The sequence below is a fragment of the Phycodurus eques genome, chromosome 5 (assembly GCF_024500275.1).
Source record: "Phycodurus eques isolate BA_2022a chromosome 5, UOR_Pequ_1.1, whole genome shotgun sequence".
NCBI lineage: Eukaryota > Metazoa > Chordata > Actinopteri > Syngnathiformes > Syngnathidae > Phycodurus > Phycodurus eques.
In genome coordinates this window covers 7,754,429-7,767,603 of record NC_084529.1, presented here as the reverse complement: position 1 = coordinate 7,767,603, position 13,175 = coordinate 7,754,429, and the positions used below count along the sequence as shown (strand labels likewise).

General features: G+C 40.1%; 1 protein-coding gene across 9 annotated transcripts in view; it reads left to right on the top strand.

Annotated features, from left to right (window-relative positions):
- wt1a (WT1 transcription factor a) overlaps positions 1 to 8,651 on the top strand; it is a 35,960-nt gene extending 27,309 nt beyond the window's left edge. For 7 of the 9 annotated variants that reach the window (XM_061677345.1, XM_061677351.1, XM_061677344.1 and 4 more), the window contains 4 exons: positions 2,367 to 2,511; positions 4,616 to 4,705; positions 5,910 to 6,002; positions 6,199 to 8,651. In XM_061677345.1, the coding sequence (XP_061533329.1) occupies positions 2,367 to 2,511; positions 4,616 to 4,705; positions 5,910 to 6,002; positions 6,199 to 6,320 (450 nt within the window). In that variant the 3' untranslated portion in view covers positions 6,321 to 8,651. The remainder of the gene's footprint in view (positions 1 to 2,366; positions 2,512 to 4,615; positions 4,706 to 5,909; positions 6,003 to 6,198) is intronic. The other 2 variants (XM_061677346.1, XM_061677352.1) reach the window with 1 other exon arrangement.
- The last annotated feature ends 4,524 nt before the right edge of the window (positions 8,652 to 13,175 follow it).

Below are 13,175 nucleotides of genomic sequence, written 5' to 3'. Positions count from 1 at the left end.
AGTGGCTGGAGAGAGGGAAGTCTGGGCGTCCCTGCTAAATCTACTGCCCCCGTGACCCGACCTCGGATAAGCGGTAGAAAATGGATGGAGGGATGGATGGTATGGTATGCACAGGAGTCTTAAAGATTGGTTACATTACATTTCTGTATGACATGCTTTCCCAAGCAGACAAGAATCAAGGATCAAGGTTCACCATTTTAATGAAAGATGACCTGGTTTTCTTTCAGTTATACATTTGGTTATTACATTTAGCAGAGATATTTTCTCGTGTTATATACTCTAAGACAAGCTTTTGCCATTGGTTGATGGCTTGTTTATCTTGCCAGTTTAACAATATTGTTTTTTTAGTGATTGGTAAAATTACAAGTACCACTCAAAGACCTGTTTTAATACCTCCACTAATCTGCCTCTGACGCACGCCAAGATCTTGAGGGGAGAACTGGTACTGAATGTTCCTGTCCTGAAAGACACTGGCGTTAACTGTTACCTGAAGAGTTAAGACTTGAATGGTAGATTAGGAATTACCTGTCATACTCAGATGGATAGGACTGTGTCTGTCTGGTAACCCCCTATCTTTCTCATGGGATTGCTTCCCTGGTTTAAGAGTCACATGCAGACGAGCCATGATGAATACTCTTTCATGGTACGTTTTGTGTTTTTGTTTTTGTTGTTATTTTTCATATATGTTCGTTGTGACATGCTCAGCCAAACAATGCTTTACATTTTGTGTTTCTTACCATGTTGGTAACTGCTGGTATTGGAGGATCAAACCAGTATTGGAGGATCATAGGAATCGGTTGGAGGTCACTGAACAGCCCTTTTTTGTTTGGACTGGAAGAAATTAGGTCTGCCACCTTACAGGTTCGGCAAATAATTTGTGGGACGTGAGACTGTGAAGATGGTGCATTCTCAATCAGTTATTCTGACAGGGTTCCACCAGTTCGACTATTTGTTCCTAACTCAGTCACTGTCTAATTCTCTCTCAGATTTTTTGTTGAGTTGTTTCGTTCGCTGCCTTTTTCTGGTTTTAGTGAAGAATCACAAGTGGGTGTTTGTGGCTACTTACTTGTTGGTAAACAATGCAAGTAGTCAAACCAAATTCCTGTTAAGACTCCTCCGGCTGATTGCCATTCCTTGATGACCATGAAGGTATAAATCGAAGACAAATTCAATATAATTCCATGGACACTGAAGATGGCTGAGGTTCTGTTGTTTGGAGTAGTCGACATTGCCTCCTTTAGGAAGTTCTCGCAGTTGTGCCCACATTTTATCACGGATTTGAGAAGGAACTCTGCTCCATCATGTTACCACTGTGTTAGCATCTTCCTTACTCAAAATCAGTAGATAGAGTATTAGCACCACAGTCTTGAAACTGGATTTAAACGCATGGGCTCCCACAACCTGGCATCGTGCAACTAGAATGGGCTGAGCTGAACTTTCTCTCCTGTTTGTTTTTCACTATTCAAACTTTGTTCCTGTGGTGCCTTTGTAAAATAGTAAAATCTGTGTTGTGCTTTTTACAACAGTCATAACTGCTAAAAATGACATTGCCACTTTCTCTCCTGTTTGTTTTTCACTATTCAAACTTTGTTCCTGTGGTGCCTTTGTAAAATAGTAAAATCTGTGTTGTGCTTTTTACAACAGTCATAACTGCTAAAAATGACATTGCCACATTAACTTCTTTTTTTGTTTTTGTTTTTTTACGATGACTGAATCACATGAGTTTCAGGGTTTATGGCAGTGAAACAAAGTTAACTATCATTCTGCATGCTTGAAGGTCAGATGTGGACGTGAAACTTTCAACAGGGGAAGCATTTTAGAGGCATAAAAGGGAATTAGGAAGGAAATGTTACAAATGTAACATTTACAGATTTGACAAAGGAAACAGTTGCCATTCCTTGAAACGACATATAAAGACAAGATCTTGCTTTGTTCTCCAGATGAGCAAAAATTAAGGGTTTTGTTCAACTAGTCTTGTGTTTTTGTGTGTCTTGTGATTTCCCGTGGCTCTCCTCCACAGGGCAACTGCAGTGAGCTCCAGTGTTCTAATGGGGCGCTCAGGGAGGGGCGCCTGTCTGAAAGGCGTGACTAACAGCTCCCGATGGGCTGCAGTCAAATCAGGGTCACCTTACAGCTAATTATTATCTAATGAAACTAAATAAAGAATATGACCATTTTATTGTAATGATCCCAGGAGAGCAAGGCTGATTAAATTGATTAAACTGATTAAATTACATGATTAGTCTTCTAAACTGAATGGATTAAATAATATACATCATATTGTCTATAACATTTTACAGGTACTGTATGAGATATTTAATTTGCTTAAGCAGTTTGTGTGTGTGTGTGTGTGTGCGTGTTTGCAGGATGTAAGGCGGGTGCCCAGTATTGCTCCAGCAATTGTTCGATCAGAGAGCAGCGAGAAGCGTCCATTCATGTGTCCACACCCCGGTTGCAACAAGCGCTACTTCAAGCTGTCTCATCTGCAGATGCATGGCCGCAAACACACAGGTGAAAGCCACAGTTCTCACAGGAACTATTTATTTTGTTCCTTTTTCAGTCAGTTTTATCAGTAGTGCCTCCCACACACATACTTAACTTTATTAAAGCAGAATAGCTCACAGTGAAATGTACGCAAGATCAAACTACTTCAGTGCTCGCCATTGAATCTTATGAATTAGAGGGAGTAAAGGAGATGAGAGAGTATGAGAATATTACCGTCTTTATCATTGATTGTTTTCGTTAATGTTTTATACTTCAAAGTAGCAAAACGTCACACTGAAAATGATTAGCTCAACTTTATAATTGTTTTCGTTAATATTTTATACTTCAAAGTAGTAAAAAGACGGCAGAAAATGATTCGCACAACTTGAAAAAATGGTAAATAAGTACTTTAAATTATGGGCCTGGTTTGTGTTTGTATTACATTCCTAAAACACATTTGCCATCAAAAATGTACAGTTTTGCTTTATTGTGGTGGTCTGTGGGGGGGGGGGGGGGGGGTGTCAGAAAATCAGTCAGTATCTGGTGTAACCACCATTTTCCTCACGCAGTGTAACGCATCTCCTTCGCATGGAGTTGATCAGGTTGTTGATTGTGGCCTGTGGAATGTTGGTCCACTCCTCTTGAATGGCTGTGCGAAGTTGCTGGATATTGGCAGGAATTGGAACACGCTGTCGTATATGCCGATCCAGAGCATCCCAAACATGCTCAATGGGTTACATGTCCGGGGAGTATGCTGGCAATGCAAGAACTGGGATGTCTTCAGCTTCCAGGAATTGTCTACAGATCCTTGCAACATGGGGCATTATCATGCTGCAACATGAGGTGATGGTCGTGGATAAATGGCACAACAATGGGCCTCAGGATCTCGTCACGGTATCTCTGTGCTTTCAAAATGCCATCGATAAAATGCATTTGTGTTCGTTGCCCATAACATACGCCTGCCCATATCATAACCCCACTGCCACCATGGGCAACTCGATCCTCAACGTACACATCAGCAAACCACTGACCCACACGACGCCACACACGCTGTCTGCCATCTGCCCTGAACAATGAAAACCGGGATTCATCCGTGAAGACAACACCTCTCCAACGTGCCAGACGCTGTCGAATGTGAGCATTCGCCCACTCAAGTCTGTTACGACGACGAACTTCAGTCAGGTCGAGCACATGAGCTTCCCTGAGACGGTTTCTGACAGTTTGTGCAGAACTTCTTTGGTTATGCAAACTGATTGTTGCAACAGCTGTCCGAAGTGGCTGGTCTCTGACGATCTTGGAGGTGAACATGCTTGATGTGGAGGTCCTGGGTGGTGTGGTTACACGTGGTCTGCGTTTGTGAGGCCGGCTGGATGTACTGCAAAATGGTCTGAAATGCCTTTGGAGACGGTTTATGGTAGAGAAATGAACATACAGTTCACGGGCAACAGTTCTGGTGGACATTCCTGCAGTCAGCATGCCAATTGCACGCTCCCTCAGAAGTTGCGACATCTGCGGCATTGTGCTGTGTGATAAAACTGCACATTTCAGAGTGGCCTTTTATTGTGGCCAGCCTAAGGCACACCTGAGCAATAATCATAATGCTGTCTCATCAGCATCTTGATATGCCACACCTGTGAGGTGGGATGGATTATCTCGACAAAGGAGAAATGCTCACTAACGCAGATTTAGACAGATTTGTGAACAATATTTGAGGGAAATGGCCTTTTGCGTATGTAGAAAAAGTTTCAGATCTTGGAGTCCAGCTCACGAAAAATGAGAGCAAAAACAAAAGTGTTGCGTTTATATTTTTTGTTCCGTGTATGTGTGTGTAAAATAAAACTACCTAAACATTGATAATGTTTGACATGAGCATTTAGATAATGCTTTAGTGTAGAAACTAGACAACAGGACTGCGTAAATGCTCTAGGCCAGCAATTTCAGCACATAAGAGACTGCAATGGTAATTTATATCTTATTCTAATTGTGATTACATTAGCAGTTTTTTTTTTCAGTAATAAAACTGTATACTGACTTTTGAACCCCTCTGTACTGTGTATATAGACAGACAATGAAAATTTGTGTTCTGTGTTACTGTATCTTTATTCAATAGCCTCTCTTTGTCTGTGTCCAGGGGAGAAACCGTACCACTGTGATGTTGCAGAATGTGGTAGGGGCTTCTCTCGCTCTGACCAGCTCAAAAGACACCAAAGGAGGCACACAGGTTTGATTATTGCCTGACTTTTAATTCTGTAGTTCACTTGTTCCTTCTCTTTGCTCGCTCCATTTGCTCCAACCTGCTTGTTTGCATGACTGCCACGATATGTAAATCGCACGATTTTGTGGAAGTGGAGACTTTGGATCCACCATATCTGTCCTGCAGCTCGTTTTTTACCAACTTCCCGAAAAATACAGTTTTATATTGCCCCCTTAAGCTTGTGCTTTTCTACTTTTGTACTTCTTACGTTTGACACTGGGTGGCGCTATTCTAACAAGGCGGCAGCAAAAGTATTGAGCGTGGCATCACTGCCTGCGCATATCAAGCAAGTAAGAATGATCCAGACTTGCTGAGGGAAAAGTAAGCTACCAACGTGCAAGGCTTTTATTGCAATAATTAAAGTCCTACATGTTTGATGACACGAGCAGAAAAAAACAAAGACTCCAACATAATTTACTTACATCCATAACACACGGATGAATAACAATTATTGTGGACGAATAAATGTCCTAGTTCATTTGCAATTGGTATTTAACCATTCTTCGTCCATCCATCCATCCATCCATTATCTGTACCGCTTATCCTCACTAGCCTATCCCAGCTATCTTCGGGCGAGAGGCGGGCTACACCCTGAACTGGTCGCCAGCCAATCGCAGGGCACATAGAAACAAACAACCATTCGCACTCACATTCACACCTACGGGCAATTTAGAGTTGCCAATTAACCTAGCGTGCATGTTTTGAGGATGTGGGAGGAAACCGCAGTACCCGGACAAAACCCACGCAGGCACGGGGAGAACATGCAAACACCACACAGGCGGGGCCAGGGATCAAACACCGGTCCTCAGAACTGTGAGGCAGATGTGCTAACCAGTCGATCACCGTGCCGCCCCATTTTTCTTGATGATGTTCACATTATTATTATTTATTTATTTTTTATTGTGTTGCTTTCTTTGGAGGGGGGGTGTCAGTGGCCCCAGGCACCAAGTTAGGTGGTGGGAATTCAATGAGAGTGTGAATGAAAGAAACTACGCTAGCACAACGTTGCAAATAACTGGCTCAGCTTTGGATTGGCTTTCCTGCAAGCCTCTGCTCTACTTTACTTTTCTGTCTCCCTCTCTCTGTGTGTGTGTGTGTGTGTGATGAATATTTCCCTCGTGTGTATGAACCTTCCGTCTGTGTGCATGCAAACATGTGTACATGTGTTTAGGTGTTAAACCCTTCGAATGCGAGACGTGTCAGAGAAAGTTCTCTCGGTCTGACCACCTTAAGACACACACCCGGACTCATACAGGTAAAACAAGTGCGTAAACTTTTATTTTTTCTTTTATATCCCATCCATGTTCATGTTTACAGTATGGAATAAGATATTATTCAAATACAACAGATACGTAACGTGCCTAAAACATGGATACATTGCAACAATGTTCAAATAATTCTTTCCTTTTCTAACGCTCCTCTTTTTTTTTCCACGTACTCGTCTCCCGCTCACCTCTCAGGCGAGAAGCCGTTCAACTGTCGTTGGCCAAACTGTCAGAAGAAGTTTGCCCGCAGTGACGAGTTGGTGCGGCACCACAACATGCACCAGAGGAACCTCACCAAGCTCCAACTGGCCATCTGAGTGTTCACTCACGGGAGGGAGTTTGACACATTGTTTGTTTATTCTTTTCTTCATCAAAACCGATGCAGCAGATACCAAAAAGGTTTTCCAAGGACATTTCATTCTTTTCCTGTCACGAATATGTCCTATCATGAAATTCATGAACGCATTCCTTTCGGGGGTTAACGTAACTTTAGTGCTCTATACTGAAGGTTGAAATGATTAGCTTCAGCCCTATCTGAACATGACTCATTCTGAGCAATTAATCAGATTTCACCGAAAAACCTCGTGAGCCATAAAAGCACACTTTTCATCTGAGTACTCCCCAAGAACATTCAACATGATTTAACGATCCTGGAAAAAGTTGTGACCTAAAGAAATCATTTCACCCTGAACAAGCAGATTTCCATCATCTAATCTATAGGGCCCAATACAGTGGTTAACAAAATAACTCACATTATGCCACACTTTTGTTGAACTGGTGCGCTACGTCAGTGGCACAGAAGTGTACTGTGCTGCTGCTGAATCGTGTCACGCATTGAAAATGAAGAGCTTATCCAATTGATTCAACCCAAACGATTAGTTGATCGATGCATTTCGTTTGAAGATTTCGGTGTTTTACGTTGAATTGGGAGCAGTAATGAGCAGAAGTAGCAAATCATTATCACAACCTGTTTCGTATGTGTATTTTTTTGCATGGCAAAATGGTCATATAGAATTGATTCTGTGGTAACCACAAGGTGATGGTTAAGTCTCCTCAAAATCTTTTATCACACTTTTCTATCCTCTTCACAAGTGATGTCAAAGGTCAAGATGAGATACAATAAATACGACATGCCCCTACAATTTAGCGTCAACAATGATCTCCTTTTAAAAGTACTAATTTATTTTTATTTCACGGATTGATTCACTGGAACAAGTTTAAGGGAGAGAAGATACGCTCTTACCTTTTTCAATGCTGTAAAAAAAAACAAAAAAACAACAACATGTTTGGATAATTTGCATCTGACTTGGCAGGCAGTATTTTGATGTTTTGTCTGGATTGCACAACGTAAAAACAAAAGTATTTTGTGTGTAGTCGTTTTGTGATGTTTTTACTTTGTTTTTTGAATCCAGCTCTCTTGCGGCAACAGTGCATTGCTTGAGTCTAGTCTCTTGTGTGTAGGGGTGTAAATATTATTGGACTTGGCCTTTGTTTTACACACTGCATGTTCTCCAATATGTCTGTTGGGTCACACTGGCTCTGTGACCAGGACATGGTCAAGATGTAAATAATTCTGCTTCGCCATGGGAACTGAGCTTTCCATCGGGGAAACTTGTGACAAAATTGTTTTTGGTGGGGCGGGTGGGGGTTGGGGGGTGCGCTGTCTTTGAACGTATCCTGGAACTATTTTTGTTTCTTCCTTGACATGTATAAACAATTAAGCTGTAAAAAGTTAATGCCAGTGAAATATTATACACGTAAGGATGAGCTCTCTATGTAAATGTTTTATATTGGCTTGTATACACTCGGGCAGTTTGTCTCTGGTGTCCTTATTTATTCATTTTTAAGTCATTCTGTACTTGGAATTAATGAAATAATGAAAATGTCGTTAACTTGTCTTCATACACATAAACTAATGTGCACAAACGCAAATTGCTGTACAGCTCCACTGTCACACTCTTTAATTCTGTCCGTCGGACAACATTTACATTAAGGTTATTTTTCAATCTAATGTACTCGAACCCGCCACTACATAGGTAATCGACCTTTGCAAAGGTAACACATGTTTTGATTGGCACAGACAGATCAACGTTATATTTAACGCATGATTGTCGTGGCGTGGCAATCAAATAAATTACATTATACAGGAGCTGTTAACAATATTTCATCCCTGTAGAAACATGTCAATATGATGCAGTGTACTTCTGTACCACAGCCAACCACCATCACAATGACAAATATATGTAATTAAAAAAAGATAATAATTGATTATCTGTATTTATGGTATCCCAATGAACTGTGTGGGTGTACCTAATCGTGTCCAGTGAGTGTTCTCTTTGTGGGTACCCTGAGTTTTTGTTTTTTTTCCCTGAAAATATTGTCAGATAAATTATCACACACACACATACATGGTGCAGTACAGTACAGTACAGTACCAACCACTCTCCTCTTTATCTGTGGCCAGATTCTTCATTGCATTCTTTGACTCCCCATTGGGTGAAAAGGGCTGATAAAATGGAACATGTTTTCTTTCAGTGTCTCAACCCTTTCACTCCCCATGTATTCCTTCCTCTCCTCTACCCTCTCTGTCCTTGCTTGTACATCATTTCGTTTTCATTTGCTATAGTGTTATAAATGCATGACACCAAGCTTCACAATAGTCATGAGATATTTGCACGTTTTACAAAGAAAGTCACAGAGCAGGAAAAGAGACAAGAGATCGATGGAGCAAGGTGAGATGGATAAAGACATACCCAGCAATGTTTCTTTTGTGAACTTTTATCGTAAGTTTAGCCAAAGTGTTAGTGTAAATCAGACATGTCCAATTCCCTCAGTGGAATTCCCCTGAAACTCCCCAGGGCCTTTGTGCTATATCTCAGCTGTCGGACAAGGCCTCTATCTCCCATCTCTCGCTGCGTCGTGCATGTGTTTATGCGCGCGCGTCACTGTTTCATCTTGGTCCAGTGTCGGAGCGCAGAGCTTTTGAAGCCAGGGTGGCTGCTCAGTGTAACTGTGACTTTGACCACTTTCACATCCAGTTCCCTCAATTGTGGGGGGAGATATGTAAGGAAAAAGGAAAAAAAGAATAAAAAATGAATGAAATCTTTGGGAATATACTCTTGAGAGAAAGAATTGCTAAATCATACTTTTTAAGACTAATTTTAATGTAATATTTTGGGATTTTTCGTCTTCTTTTTTAACCGTGTGTCTGCTACTGGTATAGTAGAGGTCAGGTCATGGAAGCAAAGGGCTTTGTTCATCGTTAAGTTCATAAATAGTAGGAGTTTTCTTGGGCAGAAAATCTTTTTTAAAAGAGTTTATAAATGATGACACTAATCACCCTTTTCCACATTTAAATACTTCAATGTTGTCTTTTATATATCTGACTTCCTATAATATTAGTAGTTTCTCAACTCAACGTTTGTTTTTTTGTTTGGTTTTTTTTTTCAATCTTTGGATTGCGAGGTTTGGTTATGATTACAAGCTCTGTAAATATTTTCGGCATCCATCCATCCCATTTTCTCGTCCTTATTGGGGTCACGGCCCGAGTGGGATAGATTCTATTGCAGCTGACTTTGGGTGAGAGGCAGGGAACACCCCAGATTGGTAGCCAGGGTACATAAAAACAAACCACTCACATCTATGACACTAGTCATATCCAGTTGCCCCCATCCCCCCCCTCCCCCCATTATTATAAATTGAATTCCCGTTGTGGATCTCAGTGAGAAAATATCACACGTCAGTTTTTGGGCTGAAACACTTTGGGTGGGGCACAACTCAGCGCATCCAAACCACTTTTGGAAATGAATGCTCGTATGGTTTGACTGAGCAAAGTTCAACAATAAAGTATATCCCGTAGCTATACTATACAATATCAAAATTCTGTTTTTGAATAATAGCAGTTGCAGGAACTCAACTATTGTGTGTACATCTATGTTTTTGTTCAGAATAAATGTTTTATCAGGTTAGTTGCACCAGGTCATGAAATAATTCCAGTAAAAATATTTATGGGACATTTAGGTACATACTGTAGTTGACTAAGTTTGGTTTTATGCACACATAATGATACCTCACACACTTAAAAGAGGATTTTTAAGGGTACAAAACAAAGCACGTGCAAAACATTTGGAATGCAAGATGAGCAATAATAGAGGGCAAACTCAAGAGGATGAAAACTAATATTAGCAGAATTGTCAGGGCAACCAACACACACACATACACACACCCTCATTCACTTGTTGATTCAGAGTTGCTTTATCATTAAACTCTGAAAACGACAAAAACACACAAAACCATCCAGTAAAAGGACATTAAGGCAAAACTTTCATTCACTATCAATATAAAACATTTTAAAAAAAAAAAGTATTGTCTGCCAGTTAATTGTTTTTCCTTTTAAAAAAAAAAAAAAAGGATTGTCTGCCAGTTAATTGTTTTTCCTTTATAAAAAAAAAAAAAAAAAAAAAAAAAAAAGTACTGTCTGCCAGTTAATTGTTTTTCCTTTCTGGTCTGAGGTTGCGAGGCTTATATTTTATTACCATGAGACACAAATTGATAATGCACTGAAATATTCCTGAAGACTAATTGCCCATATATGACAATCACCTTTTTTCGCTGAGTAAAGCATAATAACAAAAAACTATCAAATGAATGTGACAACAAATAATTTGAAAAACAACGTGAGTATTGAATGTCAAATCATGTTTGCGACAAGGAAATTATGATATTTTTGAAAGGTATACATTTTCGGTTAAATGTCATAGATTTGAAATACACACACACACACACACACAAGAACAATTACCAATAAAGCCACCATATGAGTTCCAACGCATCTCTTGAGCCAGCTGTTTACTGATGACACAATTTCCTAATTTCTTATATAAGCATTTTTACTTTTGAAATATGAGCAAGATTTGTTGAGGCTGTGCTGAATGCAATATACTCGAATGTTAGCACTTTTTTTTTTTTTTTTTTTTTTACAGTTAGTATATACCCAAAAATCCCAAGCGAGAGATCATTTCAGCTCAGTCATTTAGTGTCTACCGCCATCGTGTGGTTCAGATGAGCTTTGCTCATGACATACAATATTTAAAAAAAAAAAAACAAAGACTGCCAGATTTGTTATTTATTTTTTTACAAACCACCACTATCACTCACATTGTCACCTATGGACAATTTCGAGTTTTCCATCCACCGACAATACATTTTTATTAACACAGGAAAAGATGCTTGCATGCTGAGCAAAGTAGGTTAACTTTGCACTGGGTCGCATTTTCAGTAGGCCTACACGAAACAGATCTGTGCGGAACATTCAAAACAAAAACTTTCTTCTGTGCTGTAACTTTGAGACGATTTTGTCTCGCGCACTGAAGAATATTTTTCACAATCACAACATTCAGTCTCAATGCCAAAAGGATTAAATGAATCAATCAAGTCCAAGTTCATGACGACAATAATAGTGAAAGGTGAAGTCCACCTGACGGAGATGTTGGGGATTTATAAGGCAGAAGGTAAATGAATATATGTATAGGTATATCGTTCATTACTATTAATGACAATGTTGCAACAGAGTCTGAGAAGCAAAATATTCCCCATCCCTGGCATTATTTAAGAGAATTGTTTGATGTTGTCAGCTCGTGTCCCAGCCTCCAGCTTCTAGAACGTTAAAAAAAAAAAAAAAAAAAGTCTCATCCGCAAAAAAAAAAAAAAAAAAACCATATGCAGGCAGGCCAAAGGTTTGCATTTTTGTTTTCGTAGTGCCAAGTTATCATAAGGGATATTGTCCATTATCGACAGAGAAAATCCACTTTTGGACTCGTGTATATTTCCAGTCTGTTTTCTTTTTTTACTTGACGGCACGGCGCTTTTATTTAAGTAAAGGAGTTGAATCAGGAGGCCTACTTCTACCGGTCTTTGTTTTTTTTTTTTTTTTTTTTTGCACACGCATCTGTACTTGTACTTAGTACAAAGTGTAATTATTTTTGCCATCTCGATAGTTAGCCAAAAGGCCAAAATTCAGTAAGACAGTCATCAGTCTCATTTGTTTGACAGCCTTTGTTGTAGTTATTCATGATCTCGCCGCGAAATTCAAGTTAAAAAATTTTCAAGTTAAAAAAAAAAAAAAAAGTAGTATTTGAATTCGGCGACTAAACGTAAATGTGCAAACCCCGTCACCATTCGCAATTCATCTTCGCTGTGTCCGACAGTATGTGAGACTACGGCTGAAATAGTCAAAATTGAGAGTAGAGCAGATGGAGGAGCAGGCAACATTGTAGACCATTTTAGACAAAAGAAGGCTTTATGACAGCATGTTATGATTCTTTATGATGTTTCCAACGAGTTGGGCATATAAATGGAAACGCTTTCCTCGTCCAAAGCCTTCCTGCGGTGTCGGTCTTTACGAGAGACGCATCTCGGGAATGTGCGTCAACTTTGCCCCGTGGACTGCTTTGCTATTTGGAGAGAAAACACAGGAACACGTTATATAAGCACTCCATTGAGCCGGCGGAATGTATTGACGTCACAAGGAAGGAAGGGCTCTCTCTCTCTCTCTCTCTCTCTCTCTCTCTCTCTCTCTTATGGAAAGCCTTTTGAGCATTTATTCGAGGTATCCGTGTAATACTAGTTATGCCCGTTGTCCTCGCAAGTTAGACCTTAGAAGCTGGACATCAAGGATATCGAGGACAAATGCTCAAAAGGCATTTTTTTTTGGGGCGGGGGAAATATTTCTATCCTCAATAAGGAGGCTACTAGAGCGTGACCCATGCCTACCAGCCGGGGCTAGTAGTGTTGCTCGTGCAGCACAGTAGTTTATTTGTCCGGTCATCATATTATTGCACGTAGACAACAAATTGGTGGATAAAATCAGAAGTTTTGAAATCAGAAGTCAAGGATAATGGTTTGTTCAACTATTGTTCAAGTAACTGTAAAAGGGGTTTGGAGGCAAAACATGCTTACAATAGTTCATTATTATTTATTGCATATGAATATTATACAAACATTTGGAACGGATTTTAGCAAGAATCATGGAAGTTGACACGTGATTTGCTTTCGCGGGCCACATAAAATGATGTGGCGGCCCGGATCTGGCCCCCGGGCCTGGAGTTTGACACCAGCGATTTAGGCGCTTGCCCAGATAGACCCCAAATGGTGCTCGAGCACCAGCCCTTTCT